Here is a 22,754-nt window from a genome sequence, read left to right on the forward strand (position 1 = left end):
GGTTGCATCCAAGTTTTGGCATTTATGAATAAAACTGCTATAAACATCTGTGTGCAGGTTCTTATGTAGACATATGTTTTCAACCCCTTTGAGTAAATACAAGGAATATGATTGCTGGATTGTATGATAAGAGTATGTTTAGTTTTGTGAGAAATTGCCAGATAGTCTTCCAAAGTGGCTGTGCTATTTTGCATTCCCGCCAGCATTGTATGAGAATTCCTGCTGCTCCACATCCTCTCTAGCATTTGGTGTTGTCAGTATTCTGGATTTTGGCCATTCATATAGGTGTGTAATGGTACTTCATTGTTTTAATTTGTGTTTCCCTAATGACATATGATGTGGAACATCTTTTCATATGATTATTTGCTATCTTCAGTTAGTTATCTGTTAAGGTCTTTGGTCCATTTAAAAAAAATTTTTTTTTAATTTTGAGTTTTAAAAGTTCTTCATATGTCTGTATATGTAGCAGTATAGTTGATGTACAATATTATGTCAGTTACAGGTGTACGACACGGTGGTTCACAATTTTTAAAGGTTATACTCCATTTATAGTTATAAAATATTGGCTATATTGGGAGTTCTTTGTATATTTTAGATAGTAGTCTTTAATCAGGTATGTCTTTTCAATATCAAATGTTTCCTTCCAGTCTGGTTTGTCTTCCAGTTCTCTTCATATTTTGCAGAGCAGAAGGTTTTAATTTTAATTAAGTCTATCTAGCTTATTAATTCTTTCTTTCTTTCATGGATTATGTCATTGGTATTGTATCTAAAAAAGGCATTTCTATAGCCACAGTCATCTAGATTTCCTCCTATGTTATCTTTTAGGAGTTTTACAGTTCTGTATTTTACATTTAGGCCTATGATCCATTTTGAATTAATTTTTGTGTTTGGTGTAAGATTTTTGTTTAGGTTCTTTTTTTTTTCCATATGGTTGTCTAGTTGTTCAAGCACCATTTGTTGAAGACACTACTTTGCTCCATTTTACTGCCTTTGCTTCTTTATTTAAGATCATTTAAGTGTATTTATGAGAGTCTATTTCTGGGTTCTCTGTTCTGTTCCATTGATCTATTTGTCCTTCCCTTAATGTCAATTTCTTGATTACTGTAGCTTTATAGTAAGTCTTGTAGTTGGACAGTGTCAGTCCAATTCCTGGCTGTTCTTCTCCTTCAATATTGTGTTGGCTCTTTTGGCTCTTTTACCTCTTTGTATACACTTTAGAATCAATTTGTCAATACTTGTAAAATAATTTGCTGGGATTTTGATTAGGATTACATTGAATCTTAGATCAATATGGGAAGAATTGACATTTTGACAATATTGAGTCTTCCATGAAGGTGGAATATTTCTTCATTTATTTAATTCTTTGATTTCGTCCTTCAGAGTTTTGTAGTATTCATCATGTAGTCTTGTACATAATCTTTGTTAGATTTATACATAAGTATTTCATTTCGGTGGGTAATGTAAATGTTTTTAATTTCAAATTCCACTTGCTCGTTGTTGATAGATAGGAAGACAGCTGACTTTTGTATGTTAACCATGTATCCTGCAACCTTGCTATAATCACTAATTCAAGGTTGCCTTTTTGCTTTTTTTTAGAGATATTTTAGCTGAGTATAGAATTAAAGATTGATAGTGGTTTTCTTTCAGTGATAGGAAGATGTTACTTCACTGTCATCTCACTTTACTGTTTCTGACAAGAAATCTGATGTTACCCTTATCTTTGTTCATGTATACATAACATGGTTTTTTTTTCCCTTTGATTACTTCTAAGATTTTTTAATCACTGGTTTGAGCAATTTGATTTTAATAGACCTTGGTATAGATTTCTTTGTGTTTCTTATGTTGGGGATTGGTTGAGTTTCTTTGATTTGTGAGTTTATAGTTCTTATCAAATTTGGAAAATGCTTGGCCATTATTTATTCAAATATCTGCTTCCCTCCCCCACCCCCACTTGACCTTTAGGGACACTGTTTACTCACATATTAGGCTGCTTGAATTTCCATGACTCACTGCTCTCTTTTCACTTTTTGCCTTTTTGTCTCTGTTGCTATGTCTTGAAGTTCACTAATCTTTTACTTTACTGTGTATATTCTGTTCTTAATCCCATCACTGTATTTTTTGTCTTAGATATTGTATTTTAGGGTTAAAATACAATAGATGTTTAATTTGGGTCTTTTTATATCCTCTGTGTCTCTACTTAACTTTTTCAGCATATGGAATTCAGTTATAATAAATGTTTTAATGTCCTTGTAAGCTAATACTAACATCTGTGTTAGTTCTCGGTTGGTTTTGATTATTCACCTCATAATGATTATTTTCCTCATTATGGATTGTGCTTTCCTGCTTCTTTGTATGCTTGGTAATTTTTTATTAGATTCCAGCCATTGTGAATATTATCTTGTTGAATCTTGGCTGGTTTTCAATTCAGTAATATTCTTGAACTTTTTTCTGGGATGTGGTTATTTGGAAACAGTCCAATCCTTTGGTTCTTGCATTTATAACCTTTTAGGTGGGTTTAAAGTAGTGATCTGTCTGAGGCTAATCATTTTGTGTTACTGAGGAATGACCTTCCTGGATATTCTACCTCATGCTCTGTGAAATGAGCTTTTTCCTGTTGAGCTGGTGGGAGCAAGTACTGTTGTTGGCACTATTCTCTAATCCTTCTGGATTATTTTCTCCTTTGGTCCTGGGTGGTTTTCTCACTTCTATGTGCTTTTCAGTACTCTGCTGACTACTTGAACAGGGACCCTCTGCCAGTCTCTAGGGCTCTCTCTCTCTCTGCTGCTTTCTCCTCTTTAGTATTTTCTCTTGTGAACTCTAGATGCCTTGGTTTTCTACAGCTTTAAACTCAGTCTCCCCAGCTCACTGTGTTTGATGAGTTTCATCTGGATTCTCTTTTCCTGCACTGCAGCCTGGGGCAATAAGGTAGGGGCAGTCATAGTGCTCACCTTCTTTATTTGCTTTCTCATAAGGACCACTGTCTTTTGCTACCTCATGTTCAGTGTTTGAGAACTTTTGTATCTATATTTTTCTGTCTTTTGTTCTTTAAAAATGGGAGGGTAAATCTAGTCCCATTCACTTCAACTTGGGTAGAGGTGGACGTTCCAGCTCTACTTTTTTTTTCTGCTATACTTCTAATTATCCTTTATTAATATAATTACATTTCTTGTTAATTTCAGTTTTTTTCTCTGTATAATGCAAGTTCTGCAATTTAGGATTTGCTTGTTTAATGATGTGTCTGAAGCTTAGCACATTGTAGTCAGTTTTAATATTTTAATATTTATTTTAATACTTTAACATTAAAACATTTATTTGAATTTTTAAAAAATATTTGTTGTTTTAATACTGAATGGGAATACCAGATTAAGATAAAGTCCCTATTTCCACAGAGCTTTATGGCATATAGATGGGAAAGAGAAGTTATTTTATTTTATTGATAAGATTCTTCAGCAGATTTTTCTTAGCAGCTAATGGTGTTAGCAAAGACAGACTTTTAAAAGAGGAAGTGGCTGAATGTGTATGGTTATAGATACCATTTATTAAGCACTTATTGTATGCCAGTAATTGTTTCTTATTAAATTAGCATACTGTAGTATGTATGTTTTCCCACAAAGGTAAATGACATATCTCAAACTCAGGTTCGTAGCCATCACATTTACCTTACTTACCTAGTAGGAAGTTAATCAGATTTTAAGATAAGTAGATTTAAATTAGTGTGCCAGCCCCCTGAGCATAAAAACTATCTTTTATTTATTTATTTTTTGTATCCTCATTTTCGTTGCTTTACATAATTACTGACTTACAGTAGCTACTTATTTTTGGAGAAGATAACAAAGTAGCCTACTAGACATAAAAGGCAAATTAATAGTTTATCTAATGTTGGATATCCTTTTGAAAGTAGTTTAAATGTGTATCTAATGATTTGCTTTGATTTCACTGATATGGAGATTTTTGTCATGAGAATATGTGAAAATTCGCTGTTCAGTGCCCAGCACATCTAAGTGTTCCATGAGTGCTTTTTCTTTTTCTTCTCCTGCTTTCAGAAAAATTGAGTAGCATTAGTCTTTTGAGAGTAAATAATACGGATATAGATTGGGAATTAAGAAGAAACATAACAGCCTGAAAGTCTTCATTTTAACTTTCAGTCATGTATTTAAGCTACTTATTTGTGAGTGATTACTAATCTCTTAAAATTAAATGTATTGAATATTTAGTGGCAAAATTCTATTATGTAATTATTGATATCTTTTAAAATCTTGTTTTCCTAGTAACAAAATTAGACAAGATAAATAATTTGCATTGTTTATGTGCAAAAGGTAACAAATTATATTTAACCTAATAGACTCAAATTTTGGATTACAACTTTCATACTGAAATACACGAATACAAAAATAGTTGACATATTCTACATCTCTGCATGGCTTACTTGAAAAATAGAAGCGATTGCTTTAACTGGATGACTATCAAAATGGTCAACACAGATTGATGGGCTTGAGTGTGGTAGACAGTGAGTATGCAGATGGTGGTGTCTGTACCATTTGACATGAGATGGCTGAGTCTTTAAAATGATTTCAGTGGAATGGCTTTGGTGGTGTTGCAGTAAAGGGCATCCATTCAACCTCAGGTGCTGTACAGATGGCAAAGCCAAGCTAATATAGAAAAATGAGAAACAAGTGACTGTTTAATGTACAGGAATGCATGATCTGCATCACAAATAAATGATGATATTACATGCAGGAAACCTAGCCAGATGGCTGTACATTAAAACACATGACTCCTTGAGAGAATTAAGTACAGGCAATTTGCTCAGATTTTCTGCAGGCCTGCTGCATATTATATTAGGATAGGGAGAATAAGAGATTAAATGCTTTATTTATTGAAAGTGTTTAGGTGAAGTTGGCAGTTATTTAGACATAATCTGATCTCCGTTAAGTATTTAAATTGTCTCTTTGTGGGGGAAAAAAAATAGAGAGGGTAGTTGGCTTGAAAAAAAAAATAATGTAAAGAGTAAGATTTGCTAGTGAGCCTGTAGAAAATATAACTGTCTTTTGGCCCATATTTTTCAGTTTTGTGAAGTTTTCCACTAGACAGAAGCTTAAATATTTTTGAACAAGTATGATGAAAGTATTTCTTTTTCTATATATGTTTTAATGAATCCAAGAAACAGTGACATAAGGAAATTTTAATGGGGGAAGAGTTAATGTGTTGAGTGCTGTGTGAAATGGGGCCATTTTCACTAGTAAAATATTAATTTTTGTTTTTCAGCTTAAAGAAAGTGGTTATTGTACAGGTCATGAACCAGATTCCCTGGAATTCAGCACTGTGGGAGGATGGGTATCTACTCGGGCATCAGGCATGAAGAAGAATATCTACGGCAATATTGAGGACTTGGTAAATTTTTTTCTAGTTATGTAATAATTGGTTAGTCCATAGAGATTATTATGAAGTGATAAAAGCCTTTAAAAATTGAGTTGGAGAGTTCCCCCAAAAGTGTACCCCTTTATTATAGTAACATTACTGTGTAGTAAAAACAGTTAAAACACACGACTGTCGTCATTATTTAAGAGTGCTTCTTTTCAAGTGACTGATATTTAAGCTTTATAAATGTGTCATAGTATCTGACTTATAAATGTATATAAATATAATTCTTCAAGTCTTGTTAAGCCTTGGTCTTCAACTCTACCAAGATTTTAGTCCATTTATTTAGGTGATCTTGTCATTTCTACTCTTTCATCTTACGAGATTTTTATATTTATTTTTCTAAAAAGGTTTTCTGTATAGAATTAAAGAGCCTGTTGAAAATGTTCCAGGTAGAGGCAGTGTGACCTGTAATGTTTTATGTGCATACCATTTTGTTTTAGCTAATTTGGTACCACTGCTCTGGGAATTAGTGTGATAGTGTAACTATAGGCATCCTGGCTAGGAATTAGGGGTCATTTGTTCCACTTGTAGCTTTTCCAGTGATTAATTGTGTGACCTTGTACAAATTGGTTCACCTTTCTAAACTTCAGTTTTCTACTCTATAAAATAGAATAATGTTATTTGTTACATAGAATTAGTATAAGGAGTAAAGGACATGAAATGAAAACTCTTAGCAGAGTCCTTGGTATGTAGTTGGTCTTTCATAGATGTTAGTTCCCTGTATCATCAATATTTTGATAACAGTTTAAAAGAATAGTTTATGAGACTTTTAAAGTGGTGTTACTAACATTATTATTCCTAGAGCTATTTAGCTTTGTTTTTCAAATCTAATATTTCAATATTTTCATCAATGTCTCATTGATAGAAATATTAAATCTTTGATGAAATATATTGGTTCCTTTATAGTTAATACCCCCAAATTTAAGACTTTGTGTCTATATTATGAACACTTTAAAGATATATACATTATTCTTTTATTTTTTAATTGAAGATATTTTAGAAATCACAATTTTCTTTTTGCAATTAAGATAACATAAATTTAGTTTCCGTGGAATTTGATCCTTTTGCTGTTAGATTATTAAAAGCTTTATCACAGTTAAGCACATAGTTGATAGACTGCTACATTTAGTACTGCTAAAGCATGTAATTTATTTTAATCCTTTTTGGGGTTGTTTAAGGGCCACCAATTATAAGCATACATCTTAATGTATTTATTTGCATGTGTATATCTAGTTTTTAATATAAAAAAGGGTCATACTGTGTTTAATCTGCTCTTTAAACTATGTTATCAATATATTAACATGTAAATGAACTTAGGTTTGCACCGTCATTTTTAAGTGTATGTAATTCTCTTATTGATAATTCATGGTTTATTTAGGTAATTCCCTATTAATGAGCACTTAAATTATTTTTTATTTCAAAATTATAGAAAGCAAAGGGGAAAATATCCTTTGTAGTCATTTCTTTAGCATACATCTTTAAGCATTTTCTTTGAGTAAGTTCCTAGAGCTTGAATGTTGGATCAAGTGTGTTTTTAGGTCCTTGGACCCTTACAATCAAATTACTCTAAAAATTTTGTGCCAGTTGACAGTCTCACTAGCACTATGAGAATCTTTGTTTTACTGGACCTTTTATTTATATTTTTGTCTGCAGATTTTTTATTTCTTTAATTGCTAGTGAATGTAAACTTTTAAAATGTCCTCATTGGCAATTTTTATTTTTTTGTTTTATGAATTGTTTATTTATGTCCTCTGCTCATTTCCCTCAACAATAAATAGACTATTTTTATTTACCTGTCAAAAAACCATTTTTAAAATGTGTTGAGTTATTCCCTGACCATTTCTGAGGAAGTTTTTTTGATTGACCCTCTTCCCACAACATACTTTCTCACATTTGTGAGACATACCTTGTACACATCTCTCTCTTGTCCTCTTTAACTCAATCACTGCATCTTCCTCTTCATTCCAGTTTTGACTCAATCATAATTAATACTTCATTCTTCTCACTCTTTTCTACTAAGTGGTTAAAGTAGTTAAGTTGAAGGTGAGGATAAGGCAAGAATAAATTTTTCTTTTTTTTAGATTTCTAAGCATCTAGAGCAATGCTTGACATGCATAATAGTGCTTCGTAAGTATTGTTAAGTAAATGAAAGAATGAACCTGTTACAATATGATCATTGCATATTTTTTCTGTCCTTCAGCTGTTTGCCATATGGACAACCCTAGACTAACTTTGGTTTAAAGAAATGTGTTCTTCAGTTTTTAAGCTGATGAATATACCTAGACCAATAACAATCTTAAGAATGATTTTTCCCTCTTTTAAAGTTACATAAAATTTATTGTTAGTATAAGAATTACTAGAAGTAGAATTCTGAAGGAAAGCACCATTTATCACTTAAACCAATTTTTTAAAAGGAGTGTTTTATACAAGTATATATGCGTGTGTGTATGCACATACACACAGCGTTCACTGACAAATACCTAGAATTTACATCATGCATTGTATTAAACAGGTGGTTCATATAAAAATGGTAACACCTAGAGGTATAATAGAAAAAAGCTGTCAAGGACCTCGTATGTCAACAGGCCCTGATATCCATCACTTCATCATGGGATCTGAAGGTAAATATAACTGCGAATTTATTATGAAAAAATACAGGTTAATAATTCAGTTTTGTGAAAATCTGTGCTATCAGATCTTTGAAAGACACGTTTTGTATATTTAAAGAATTTTTTTTAAGTTTTATTACTTTAATTTAGTACTCTATAAAGTTTTTATTATGAGAACATCTTATTATACTTTCTCTTGTATTTTGCCTTTTTATGGTTTTTAGAGCCAGCTTAGTCTTCTTAATGTTATTTTATTTTTCTTTTAGAGTTTTTAATCAATTTTAGTCAGAGTAGTTTTTAAGGTTTAAAATTGTTTACTTTAACATTTTACGTTATGGTACTCCCTAATCTTCTCTGAATTATCAAGGGGAAAGGACTAATAAAGTATTGTCTTACTGTCTTTCTGTAATTTTATCTTTTGTTATTTGCTATTTGATTTTTTGAAGAAGTAGAATTTAAAATTCTGTTGATTCACATGTCTTTTAAAACTTATGTTGGTCTTTTATTTTTCACTACTTAAGTAGTATTCTTTGCTTATTTACTTGATGCTGGGTAGATTAGAATATAGTTCTTCATCTTATGCAAAACATTGAATTTCTGTACCTATCAGAAAAAAAACTAACCTTCTTTCTAGTTTGCAAACCAACTGTTGTGTAGGCACTGTGAGTTTTGTGGATAAGGTGAACATGGTTATATTTTTAAATTCTTAGAGTGGTAGAAAGGTATATCCCTTAAATTTAGAGAAATAAAATAAAACAAGTGTTTCCAAATTACCAGAGGAACTCATTACTAACGTCAGGAGGTGGTACATGCTGTAAAAAAAGATTTTCTTAACATCTGGCTATATTCATGGATAAAAAGAGCAAGCTAGGATTTTGGGGCATAAATTCTAACTTTTGATGGTAATATCAAGGAAAAAATAACAAATTATGTGTCTTAGTGATACACTAGAAGTCAGCTATTAAGTTGATAACCAATGGTATAGCTTAGATATTTTTCATAACTAGTCACTAACCTTTGTCAAAGTATTTCACCAATTTACTTTCTTACTCCTTTTCTGATCAGTGTACTCTTCTGTGGAAAAACAGAACTACATTTCTAATAAGAAAAATAAAATGTTAAATTCCTGAAAAATAATATTATTCTCTCAAAAATATTATTCTAGAACTTCTTGTACTAATGCATCAACCAAGAGTTAACTAAAAGAATATAACTTTTTGCCATCAGATATCAAACTGAATAACATAAGTATTAAAACTGATAATTATTAATTTCACTATTGATGTATGCATAGTTGGAGTCGACTCTATAAATGTAAATTATCTTTTCAAGTAACCGCATCAAATATTTTTTTTTCTCCCATCAACTGGCATTTTAAAAATTCTGGTTGCTAGGTACTATGTTGACACACTCAAGGACACAGGTAATAATTGACCATTGTAATAGAATAAGATAATTTCTGTAATAGAAGTAAACAAAGGAGAAATATAGACAAAGGTCACATTGATGAGTGCATAGGAAGACTTCCCTAGAGGGGTCATGCCTAAAATGGTCCTTCATGGATGATAAGGAGAAAATAATTCCAGGAAGAGTTAAGGGAATAAAATGGGGATGGAGCTGCCCTGCAGAGGGAACTGCATGTGAGCAGGCATAGAAGTGAGAAAGAGCCATGTTTGCCTATTTGCCTCATGAAGACTGCCAGCTTTCCAGTATTAATTAGAACATAAGATTTAATTGTAGGGTAGAGTGGGCAGTAGATCTAGGAGTGAAGTGGTGAGAGTTATAGGGTAGAGATAATTTGGTCATTTTGTGCCTTTTAAAATAGTTTGAACTTTAACCAAAAGACTGGGCTACCTCCTTCAATAGTGAATTATTGCATGAATATAAGGAAGGCAAACTCATTATTATAATAAAGTAGGCAAAGAAATATGATTTATTAAAAACATGTACTAGGGTAAATTACTGTATTTAAATGAGATTTTATTATAAATATCCATGCAAAACGCCATACTGATTTAAGAGTCTGAACCAGAAAGTCTTTCCAATCTAGATTTCTGTCCTGGCTTTACCACTTATATTTCTGTGACTTTGGGCATAGAGAATTACCTAATTTACACAATCTAATTAGCCGTAAAATGGGGCTAATAAAAGTATCTATATTCATAAGCTTTTTGTGAGGATCAAATGAGATTATGCTAAGCAACTGATAAGCATGTAGTAAGTACTCAACAAATGTTAAATTTATTACTGTTGTTGTGGCTGTTTATTATAATGGCATCAGTGATCTTTATAAGTGTATTTATGGTCCCCGATCCCCATTTCTGTACTTCCGTGGATGTATATGATGTCACATTGCCATGGAGTTGTTTGCAAACAGTTATATAAAGTGGATATAAAATATTAATATAATATGCATATAATCAAGTGATAAGTAATCTTAAGTAGTTTTATATTACTCCCTTGATATAAAATTCCCAGCGCAAAAGAATCAATAAATATAATAAAGCCCGACAGAAATGAGCCTCCTGTTGAAGTGAATTTAGATGTAAACATTTGTGATTGGCTTAATTTTAATGTAAGTCTGAATGAAGAGTTGTCCTCTGCCAAATTGCATTTGGGACCTGGATGGAGTTTCTTTTTACAGTGGGGACCCTCCCATCCCCCACCCCATGCTGTGGAACTCATAGCTGGTTAGTTGCACAGACTTGCCTTGATCACTTCATTAACCTTGCAATAATGCAAAGTCTCATTTTACTAATTTTTATTTTGTTAATTGCACAGTGTTATGGTGGGTTTTACTACTTTAGAGTGCCTACTATATGTATGAAGCCGTATGGGTGTACAGAAATTTAATTAGAATTTTGGTGTATAATTAGAATTTTTTTAATTTTGTGTGTATGTGTTTAAAATCAACTTTTTGAATAAGCAATTATATGTACAAAATTAAAATACAGACATCCATGTACAAAATTCAAAAGGTACTGAAGGATATGTGGGAGAAAATCTGCCTTCTTTTCCTGTCTTTTAGGCATCTCCCTTGCCCAGAGTAAACACTTTTGCTATATATAAGCATATACGTATGTGGTTTTAAAAACACAAATGAGAGTTTACACTTTTTGCTTTAGACTTAATTTTATAAGGCTTACTCCAGATCATCACATTTGGAATCGTTTCATTCTTTCTGACAGCTACCTGATATTCCATTCCTTGAATGTACTCTGTTGTATTTAAGTAAACACTCATTGACTGGCTTTTAAATAGTTTCTAATTTTTTTCGTTGAATTATTTTTAGGTTTTATTATATGCAGTATTTCATAGAAATATTTTCAAATGACTTTATTTCTCAGATGAAAAGAAATGTTTCACAAAAAGCTGGAAACTTGGAGTTTAATTTTAAATAGAAAAATTTTCTTATCTAAAGTCAAGGCTTATATTGACCTTTTCCTTAATGAATTTCAACTTGATGACTTTTGAGTTTGAGCAAGTATTTATTAAACTTATCTGCAGTCTGTGTATAGATTAGAATAAATAAAACAGATGATACATGTCTTTAGGAGCTTATGCCTGACAAAATTTCATTTTATTTGTAGAAACAACTTTCAGCATGAGGTGTTAATTCTGAGATAATCAGGAGCTTCTAAAAATGTTGAAAAGAGTGCAAAGAATTACAAATAAGCTTGCTGATGATGTCAGGAGAGTGACAGAATAATTAGCAGTTTTAAAAGTTAAAGTGATAGTACTTGTCTTGGTAAGAGTAGATATAGTAATAATTCTGTGTTGGTGGATGAGGAAACAGTATAGTATTATAAGTTTATCTGTCAGCCTTTGCCTCGTTTCTGGCAGAGGTTAAGTTCTTTTAGACTCTTTCTGTATTCTAAGATACCTATTTCAAATTTATTTTATTTTATTTTATTTATTTATTTTTTAACCTTTTTATTGATTATTTTATTTTATTATTATTTTTTTGCTAAGGGAGGTAGTTAGATTTACTTATCTATTTTTAGAGAAGGTACTGAGGATTGAACCCAGGACCTTGTGTATGCTAAGCATGTGCTCTACCACTTGAGTACACCCTCCTCCCCAAGATACCTATTTCTAAAACTATCCCTATTTGTAAAGTGTATGACTCATAGCTCCTTGTTTAGGAAGATAACTGAAGTTTCCTTTGCTTTATTGAGATATAATTCTTATACCATAAAATCCACTCATTTAAAGTGTATCCTTTAGAAAGGATAGTTCCTAGGGTTAGTGTTTTGAGATTTTTTCTGAGCCCCAGAGGGGTTGGTCCCCCCGTTGTTTCTCCCCACACCCTGATTTTATTAAGAAATGATTGACATACATCACTGTATGTTTAAGGTATACAGCATGATGGCTTGATTTACATATATTGTAAGATGATTACAATATTTAGTTAACATCCATCATCTCATATAGACACAATAAAGAGAAAAGGAAGAAAAATTTCTCCTTGTGATGAGAACACTTAGGATCTATTCTTTTAACAACTTTTCTGTATGTCATACAATAGTGTTAACTGTAGTTATCACGTTGTACATTACATCCCTAATACTTATTTATCTTATAACTGTAAGTTTGTACCTATTGACGACCTTCCTCCAATTTTACCTCCCCTCAACCCTATGCCTTTGGTAACCACAAGTCTGATAGGTTTTTTTGTTTTTATGAGTTTGGCGTATTTTTATTGTTTATTTTTATTAGATTCCACATAAAAGTGAGATCATACAGTATTTGTCTTCCCCTATTTGACTTATTTCACTTACATAATGCCTTCAGGGTCTATCCATATAGTCACAAATGATAGGATTTCCTCATTTTTTATGGCTGAATAATATTTCATTGTGTGTATGCATGTACATACACACACACACACACACACACAAAACAATGTCTTTACCCATTCATTGACAGACACTTAGGTTGTTTCTATGTCTTGGCTATTGTAAATAATGCTGCTATGAACATGGGGGTGCAGATACCCTTTTGAGTTAGTGTTTGTTTCCTTCAGATATATTCCCAGAAGTGGAATTGCCAAATCATATGGTAGTTCTTTTTAATTGTTTGAGGAACCTCTATACTGTTTTACATAGTGGCTGCACCAGTTTACAATCCTACTGACAGTGCATAAAGGTTCCCTTTTCTCCACATCCATGCCAGCATTTGTTATTTCTTGTCTTTTTGATAATGGCCATTCTGACAAGCTTGAAGTAATATCACATTGTTGTTTCAGTTTGCATTCTCCTAGTGACTAGTGATGTTGAATATCTTTTCATGTACCTGTCAGCCATTTGTGTACTTCTTTGGAAAAATGTTTATTCAAGTCCTTTGCCCATTTTTTAATTGGATTATTTGCTTTTTGCTATTGAGTTGTATGAGCTCTTTATATATTTTGGATATTAACTTCTTATCAGATATCTGGTTTGCAAATGTTTTCTCCAATTCTATAGGTTGTCTTTTCACTTTGTTGATGGTTTCTTTTGCTGTGCAGAAAGAATCTTTTTGGTTTGATGTAGTCGCACTTGCTTGATTTTGATTTTGTTTGCTTATGCGTTAGGTGTGATTTCCAAAAAATGAGACCAATACCCACGTCAGGGAGCTTTTTCCCATGTTTTTTTCTGGGAGTTTCATGGTTTCAGGTCTTACATGTAAGTCTTTAAACATTTGAGTTAATTTTTTTGAGTGGTGTAAGATAAAGGTCAGGTTTCATTCTTCCACATGTCAATGTGCAGTTTTCCCAGCGCCATTTATTGAAGAGATTGTCTTTTCTCCTTTGAGTACTACTAGTTCCTTTGTCAAATATTGTATGACTGTATTTGCTTGGGTTTATTTCTGGGTTCTTTGTTATGTTACATTGAGATCTGTTTGTCTGTTTTTATGCCAGTACTATTCTCTTTTAACTTCTGTAGCTTTATAGTATAGCTTGAAATCAGGAAATGTGATGCCTCCTGCTTTGTTCTTCTTTCTCAGGGTTTCTTTGCCTATTTGGGGTCTTTCGTGGTTCCATATAAATTTTAAGAATGTGTTTTCTATTTCTGTAAAAAATGCCGTTGGAATCTTGATAGGAGTTGTATTGAGTCTATAGATGCCTTTGGTTGTATTGACGTTCTAACAGTACTAATTTTTCTAGTTCATGAACAAACACAGGATACCTTTCCATTTATTTGTGTCTTCTTCAGTTTCTTTCATCAGTGCCTTAGTTTTCAGAGTAGAGATCTTTTACTTTCTTGGTTAAATTTATTACTGTGTATTTTACTGTCTTTGATACTGTTATAAATGGAATCAACTTCTTTTTTTTTTCAGAAAATTCGTTTTTAGTGTATAGAAACGCTTCTGATTTTTATATGTTAATTTTTGTATCCTGCAACTTTTCTGAATTTTTTATTAGTTTGAACAGTATTTTGGTTGACTGTTTAGGATTTTCTATACAGTTGTTCCTCAGTATCTGCAGGGGATTGCTTCCAGGACCCTCTACATATACTATAATTTGCAAATGCTTGTTTGTTACGTAAAATGGCATAGTATACAGCCAACTGTATATAAAATCATGTCATCTACAACTGGAGATGGTTTTACTTCTTCCTTTCCAATTCTTCTGGCGTTTATTTCTTTCTCTTGCCTGATTGCTCTACTAGGACTACCCATGCTTTCTACCCAGGCAAATAGCTGACCTGCAGTTTCACCTGTATATCCAACAAATTGTTTTCCCAATTGCCATTTACCACATCCTCCACTGTTTTCAAGAGCATTCTTAGACTTGAACTTCTTTATGCTCTGTTACAGATAATTTTCTTTGAAAAAAGATTGGAAACTTTTTTATGGCTTGTTTCTTCCTCTGACAAAATTTCTGAGCCAAGCCTCAGTAGTTGAGGGGTGGGAACAATGGCATGCTTTTGTCTGAGAACACCTCTGCTTTAGGAGCTATGTGCTAGGGGGAAGGAGGAAGGAAACTAGGTCTTGATTTGCTTATCCTGGTGAGATACCAGCCCTTTGCAAGCCAGGGCAAGAGTGGTTGGGACCTTAGTATTAGTGTACCACTCAAAGTAGAGCCTCTGTCCCACTAGTTAAGTCTGGGTACAAGAAATGAGCCCCTCCCCCCCTCTTGGCTATACTCGTCTGAAACTTAGTCTCAAGAAAAGGTAGCTGAGGTTAGGGTGTTATATGGAATAAGATCAAAGCTTTTTACTGAAATTAAGAAAGTCTTCATGTATATATCTAAGAGAAAGGAAAATGTATGTCCACATACAAACTTGTACACCTATATTTATAGTAGCATTATTCATAGTAGCCAAAATGTGGAAATCATTGGAATTTTTAGCCCTACTTCTTGACCTCTCAGGCAGGAAGGGGAGAGGTGAGGAGTAGCTAGCTGGAAATTGAATGTCTCTCATGGTCAGCAGTTTAATTGATCATGCCTGAGTAATGAAGCCTCCATAAAAATCCCTAAAATATGGGTTTCAGAGAGCTTCTGGGTTAGTGATCACATGGAGGTGCTGGTAGGGTGGTGTCTCCAGAGAGAGCATGGAGACTCCGCACCCCTTCCCCCCATACTTTGTTCTGTGCATCTCTTTCACTTGATTGTTCCTGAGTTATATCTTTTTGTAATAAACTGGTAATCAAGTTGAAAAAAAAAAGTAGAAACCCAAATGTCCATTCCATACAATGAATAATATTCAGCAATTAAAAGTAATGAAGTACTTAACACATGCTATGACATGGATGAATCTTGAAAACATTTGAATGAAAGAAGCCAGTCATAAAAGACCACATATTGTAAGATTCTATTTATATGAAATGCCCAGAATAGACAGGTTTCTAGAGACAGAAAATAGATTGGTGAGATGTGTGATGGGGGAAATGGGTATGGGATTTCTTTTTTGTAGTGATGAAAATGTTGTAAATTTAGATTGTAGTGCTAGTTACATGTATCTATAAATATATTAAAACCATTGAATTTTACATTTTAAATGGATGAATTTTATGGCCTGTGAATTATATCTCAATAAAGATGCTAAAATAAAAGAGAAAGTCTAGTCAAAACTCTTGATATCTTTTAAAATGTACAAGATACATCTATTTTTATTCAAATATCAATCAGACCAAACTTGCAGAGCTTTTGTGATTTTATGTCATAGTAGGATTGTATTTGCTATCTCAGTAGGAAATCATTTGTATATAGGACAAACATATTGTGATGTAATATAATTTACTTTTTGTGGACTCATAGTAGGTTTTGATCTTGAACCATATTATATATTGACATTTTATTTTAGGTATATTATAAATTTATTAGAAGCATTGATTTTATGATATTTCTTACTTATTTCTAATGTTGTAATTAAGTTCTACAATTTCACATTTTCTTTTTGTTCTTTTTTCCGTGATTCTCAGAAAATTTACTCAGTAGTGTTAGTAATAATTTATTTAAGCATGGGAAACCACCAATTTGAAAAAAAGCTTGGCTTTGTGAATACAACTGTTTTTAACCATGTCTCTTCAAATATTTTGGCATAGATATTTAGATCACGTAGTTATATTTAACTTGTTTTTTTCCTCTCTGGTGTGTCCCCCACTCCTCCATGCAATAAAGGAAAGGACATATGTTTCATTGGTGGTCCTCTTGTGCTAGCTATTTATGATAACTTTCGTCTCTGAAATATCTGTTTTTTTGTTTCTTCTAAGGGCATGTCAGTATTGCCTTTGTCTTTGTATAAATTCTTAGGAAGAAAGGTACATTGTAATAGTTCCTCTAATCTCTTATGTCATCTTAAAATCTCATAGAAGATTAGGTTCTTTTTGCCCCCAGTAAATTGTTTTCACAGTAAAAATAGGCTCAAATATCAAAATATACTCTTGTCTGAATGCATATCAGATATAAAAACCTGTTTTTCGAATTTTTTTTCTTTTAATAAGTTGTAATACTTTAAAAACTATTTAAAATTAACTATCTTGGAGAAAGGTTATCTTAAAAATGTTTTAAAGTATTTATATGTAACTAAGAAAAATGTATTCAAAAGACTTTTTTTAGAAATTATAAAATTTGCCTAGTTTTTCTAGAAAGACTTGAGTGGCCATTATTCCCGACATAGAACAGATTAAATAGATTTAAATATGAGTAATAGAATAAATAGATAAAATAGATTTAAAATATGACTTAGAAAATTGGCATATGATATATTGGATTATTCCCCATTCTTTTTCAGGAACCCTTGGTGTGATAACAGAAGCTACAATAAAAATCAGACCAATCCCTGAATACCAAAAGTATGGCTCAGTAGCTTTCCCTAATTTTGAACAAGGAGTAGCCTGTTTAAGAGAAATTGCAAAACAGGTAAAAAACAAAACAACATCCACGTATATTTATATTTTTAAAATTCTACTGCGTAATTGATTTTTGATATGTCACATATAACCTTTATATTTAGTTGTGTTGTATTTGTGGCTTTTACCCAGTTCTATATGAAAAGGTAACGTTGTAAAATCATCCCTTTAAAGTGCAGTTGCTATTTCTTTCAGTAATTATACACCTATTTCTTGATTTAAAGAATGCTGTACGATTTTAACCAAGGTAAGATATGTACCTAGATTGATGGCTTCAAATGACTCTGTCTTTTATTGAATGTTTTCTTAAGTTATTTTTGGGTAAGATATTTTGTGATTAATTGAAGTCATGTTGAATTTTTCTTAAATTAAGACATTTATTGAAGTTAAAAGAAATGGCTGAGTATCAATGGCCGCAAAATAATGTAGAAATTAAATATAAGTAATCAAACTTTATCAATTCTTAGAATGTGCTGCTACCAGGGCTTACTTGTTTTATAGTATTACCTAAGCTAAGTCCTAAGTAATATAGTATAAAATAATATAATGTATTTAGCTATAAGTTAAGAATTTCCACTTTCTCCCCTCTTCTTTAACTTTTCACTGTTGAGTAGTACATTGGCTGTGGGTTTGCCATAGACAGCTTTTATTATGTTGAGATATGTTCCCGCTATGTCCACTTTGTTGGGTTTTTATTATGAAAGGATGTTGCGTTTTATCAAATGCTTTTTCTGCATCTATTTAGATGATCATGTGATTTTTGTCCTTTCTTTTGTTGATGTGGTATATCCCCTCCTGCTTTAAAAAGGGATATATTTTATAATTAAGAGTTTTAAAAAGACTAGATAATGCCAAATAATTTTATTTCTATGTTTAGTTGTGTATATCAGTGTGGAAATTCTTGCATTTCTTTAGACACTTGGTTTATTGTTTTGAATGACAGTGGTTTGTGAAAAATTCTTATCTCAGCATTTCTCAGCAAGGAGGAAGTCAGGGAATATACTCCAACCTTTCTTCTTGCTTTCTCCAGACTCCTAGAGTTCTCTAATACTTCCTGTCATCTGTACCCAACTTGAATCTTGAAGGCAAGGGAGCTTTCTGATGTGACCCATATAAATCAGTTTCTGGGTGTCCAGAAAAGGGTGGAGGGAGGATCTGATGAGATAGAAGAGTGATATCTAGCACGTATTCCATATTCATTGTGGCTTTTGGAAGTACTGGTATGGAAAGAGGTGAAGAGTCTTATCTTCCTACCATTGCAAGAGAACCACTATTAATGTTTCAAAGAAATTTAAAATGAGCACACAAAAAATGTTGTATTTACCCACATACTTAACCATTTCCAGTGCTCTTTATACCTTACATTCAGTTTTGCCTTCTGAGACACTCATTCTTAGTTTCCTGCTTTTAGGAAGGCCAACTATATGATCACCTAACCTAACAACGGCAAGGGTAATTTTTATAATTTCCAAGTAGCTTCAGTTACTTTTCATGAAATTGCTTCTGCCATCAATAGTTAGCAATATCCCCCTTAATGTTGATTGTCCTACTCCTAGGTGAGGAGAGAGTTTTAAGAGAAGTATAGCCCTGGAATGAACATTCTTAAACTTGTGGCAGGCTACTTTGGTGGTGTTAAAGCAGAAGTGAATGTTACTGAAATCCTTACATAAGAGCTACTAATTCACTCAGACTTCGAGGATAAAATGTTATGGTTAGGGAGCTAATATATATAGTAAGTATTATTCTGTGTTTGCTAAAATAAGATGGCAGTGATACTTAAAAGTAGAAATATTGAGTAAAGGAGAAGTGGAGATAAGTTTTAGAAGTGAATATCTGAACACTAAGCAGTAAAGTTCAAGTGTGTTGCGAGACTTGTTGCTAAAACCTTCCATCACTTAAAGGCCAAGGAAGTAACTTCAAAATTAAGATAACCCAGGTATTAAGAAATAAAAGAACTACTTGCAGAGCCTTACAGTTTTGCCTGTGAATTCATACCTAGAAGAATGGGAAACTGGGATTTGTGTTTTTTTAAGAAAATTACTGTGTAAATTCACCAATTAAAAATCAAAACAAAACCAAATGCTTTCCATAGATTATATTTTCTGATTAATTTCAAATCTTCTTTAATGAGATTTTTTTATTCTGTTGTTTTCACTTTGTATTGTAATTCATTCTTTGTTTTAAGTACTTTTATTTACTATTTGTCTTTGTCAAGCTTGACTATTTCCCCTCAAGAAAAGCTTTACTATTAAAGATACAGTTTATATTGTCTTCTTTGTTCAAGTTTTCAATGACATTTTTTTTAATTGACCACTGTTGCTTCCATTTTTGGTGATAAAATAAACATGAATGCCAAGTTAGATTTTAAAAAAATTGTAGAATTTAAAACTAGTCTGATTTGTATGTATTTTCAACAAAAGATCTTAATGAGGTCACATTCAATCTATGTTGGCCAATTCTGCCGCTTTACAGTATCTCCACTCTGTAGAACAGAGGTTTAGTAGACTTGTTAAAAAGTGTTATATGATCTTTGGAATGGAAGTAGACATATTTTATGCTTTCCTCAGTGCTCCATCTGCTTTTCCACACTGCAAATACTCACATGTATCCGTCTTAAATTTCATTAATGAGAAATGATGTACAAATGTGTCAAAATCCTACATTTATAATTTCATTAAAATGGAAATGTTGTGTTTCAAAACATATAGTTGGTACAATTTGATGCAGTTTTTGTTACAATTTAATATGATCCTGATAGAAAGTAACAGATAAGAGCTATTTGTGCTAATGGAAAGCAGGTGGTGACATTTTTCTTCATCCTTGCATAAGTCAGTAAAAATTGCCTTTTATTTAAAAAAATTTTTTTGGATATTCACAATGTGATCATAACCTAAATTCACTACACAAAACTATATTGGATATAGATCTTGGAATAAAGATGTTGATTGATAAAAAAAATGCCATCTTGTGGTTAAAAACAAGATCAAAAAGAAAGCTCCTTTCTAATCTATAGTTTTAATGATTTGGTTCTGTGTAGTTAGTAATATACAGTTTTAGAGACATAAATACCACATGACTAGAACACTTAAAACTGATTAAAAAACCTAGATAGATATATTGCTCTTATGAATTAAACAATTGCTAAGAGTAGTTATTGGTATTTGGAGATATTCCACTGTTTAGGGAAACTGCATGTTTTATTCTTGTTGTAGTGCACACATAGAGAGGCATTAATGTTTACCTTCCCTGGAAATGGGTAAATGTATTATGGTTTAGGGGCATTTATATATTAGTTTATAGAGCGTACAAATCTCATGTGTCAAGAATGGTTGTGTATGTGCTGCCCTGCTTTGTAACAGTATTCTCAAGCAGAAAAATAGAGAAAATTACCAGATTTTGGCGCTAGTCACTGTTCAATTTGTGATTTGGAATTTCAGCTGACAACAAGAGAATTAAGATCCATTAAAATAGATGGTACATGGTTTATGACTGTGCCAGATTCTTGATTGAATAATGAATTGGCTGCTTTTAATTCCTCACTGTCGTTTCAAAGCACTTCCATTTTTGCTGTATTTTCAGACTTGAGTTGCTTTTGAAATGGGAAAATGTATTTTGGATGAGTGTCTTGGAAAGGAGTGGACATGATTGTTCACAAATAGCAAAGTGGCTCTGTGTATATTTTTATCACTATTCTTACTGAAGGAAGTAAATTTAAGCAACTTTATACTGGCAGCAGAAGGATTCGACTAAGGTCACTTATCTGATCTTTGTCCATGTGAGGAATTGTCCTCTTTCTATATTTCACTGCCTTGTGAGGAACTAGAAAGGAAGATTTAGTAGAAGATTAATATGATTCTATCTCGTAAGTGGCAGTCCAGTAGAATCTCCAACTTTACTCAGTAGATGGGTAAGTGACTTCTAAGATTTTCTCAGAGAGTAGATTAACCTCAGGGGTGGGGGAGAAATTGTGTTTTTTAATCAGAATATCAGTGTCAGATATAGTATTTTTTTATTCTCTTTTATTATTTGTTTTAAAATGATACTTATATTTTTCCAAGGTTTGAAGAGAACACTGAGTGTTGAAACAAGTTCAAAAGCAATTTTTAAGTCTTCCCCCACACCACCAATAAAAATTTAGGAGTTATGCCTTATGGTATTGAGAGACCAATTTGTTCCATTAAGAGGAAACACTGAGAATGTATGTGTGGCATGGACTATAGTATGCATTTCTCTGAAAACTGTATTTCTTGGTATCAGAAGTAGGATTTTTAGAATTATAGATTAAAAGGCAGCTTTTTCTTTTGACACGGGGTGGCCCTTTCTACCTACTATCACCTTTATTTTAAACAATTTTAAACTGATAGGGTATCTTTTTCTAGTGCGTTTAGACCACAATTTCAGAAGACATACATAGTTCATGTCTGACACTTCAGACTGTTGTGTCTCAATTCTAAATTGTTCTGTTTTCAAATTGATTTGTCCTGAAGGAGTTCAAATAAATTGAAAGGAGTTAGGTTTAACACTTACAAAACATTTAAAGCTTTTAAAAATATTCAGTGAATTCTTGGAGCTAATTTGTTACATATAGAAAATGGAATTTTTATTTTAAATGATTTTTTGGTGTTATTTTTTTCTCCTTCTGAAGCAGAGAGAATAACCTAGCCAAATTTTCCGTTAATTGGATTCTTCACCGTGTGATCTAGCAAATGTATCAGGTTTGATGACAGTTATGAGACCATGCACTAGTCATTACACCTTTACTAAACTAAAAATGTAAAATTATGGCTAGGAGGTTATTTAGCATTAACTTTGGCCCTTCCCTCTTATTATTATTATTATTATTATTATTTTTAAGCCCATCCCTTTTAATATAAGTGGAGGGAAATATCTACTCTGTAATATGTATTGTTTCATTCTTTAAAACCAAGAGATAATTCTCTTGTTTAAAAAAAGTTCTTGTTCACAATGTAGTCTTCTCACTGTAAGCTGGTATGTCATTTCCAATAAGACTAACCAGTTATACCAGTAGCCTTAAATAGTGCATGATTTCACCTGTTGTATCAATTCTGAATTATTAGAGGAAGAACTAAATCTGTCTGCATTTTAAAGCTTTTATATCTAGAAATTTGTATTTACCAGTATTCTCTTCTTTCACATATCCTTTTTTTAACTTTTAAAATTAATCAATTAATTTAATTAATATTATTTTATTGTGTTTTTATGTGGAATACTATGCTTTTAACTTTCTATCCAACATGGTGCAATTGTTATTATATAAGTTTAATTAGGCATGGTTCCTGTCTTCTAATAGTCACTGAAGATATTGTATATCATGGTGAATTTTCCAATGCTTAAATTTTTGTATAGCTGTACAAGAGGTTTGAAGCA

At 32.1% G+C, this 22,754-nt stretch overlaps 1 protein-coding gene across 1 annotated transcript in view; it reads left to right on the forward strand.

Moving 5' to 3' along the window:
* The window catches only part of AGPS (alkylglycerone phosphate synthase), a 119,878-nt gene that overhangs the window by 50,067 nt on the left and 47,057 nt on the right, over window positions 1–22,754 (forward strand). Inside the window, exons 9-11 of the mRNA XM_010959957.3 lie at window positions 5,266–5,391; window positions 7,934–8,042; window positions 17,249–17,376. Coding sequence (XP_010958259.2) covers window positions 5,266–5,391; window positions 7,934–8,042; window positions 17,249–17,376 — 363 coding nt within the window. The remainder of the gene's footprint in view (window positions 1–5,265; window positions 5,392–7,933; window positions 8,043–17,248; window positions 17,377–22,754) is intronic.

This window comes from Camelus bactrianus, chromosome 5 (assembly GCF_048773025.1).
Source record: "Camelus bactrianus isolate YW-2024 breed Bactrian camel chromosome 5, ASM4877302v1, whole genome shotgun sequence".
NCBI classification, from domain to species: domain Eukaryota; kingdom Metazoa; phylum Chordata; class Mammalia; order Artiodactyla; family Camelidae; genus Camelus; species Camelus bactrianus.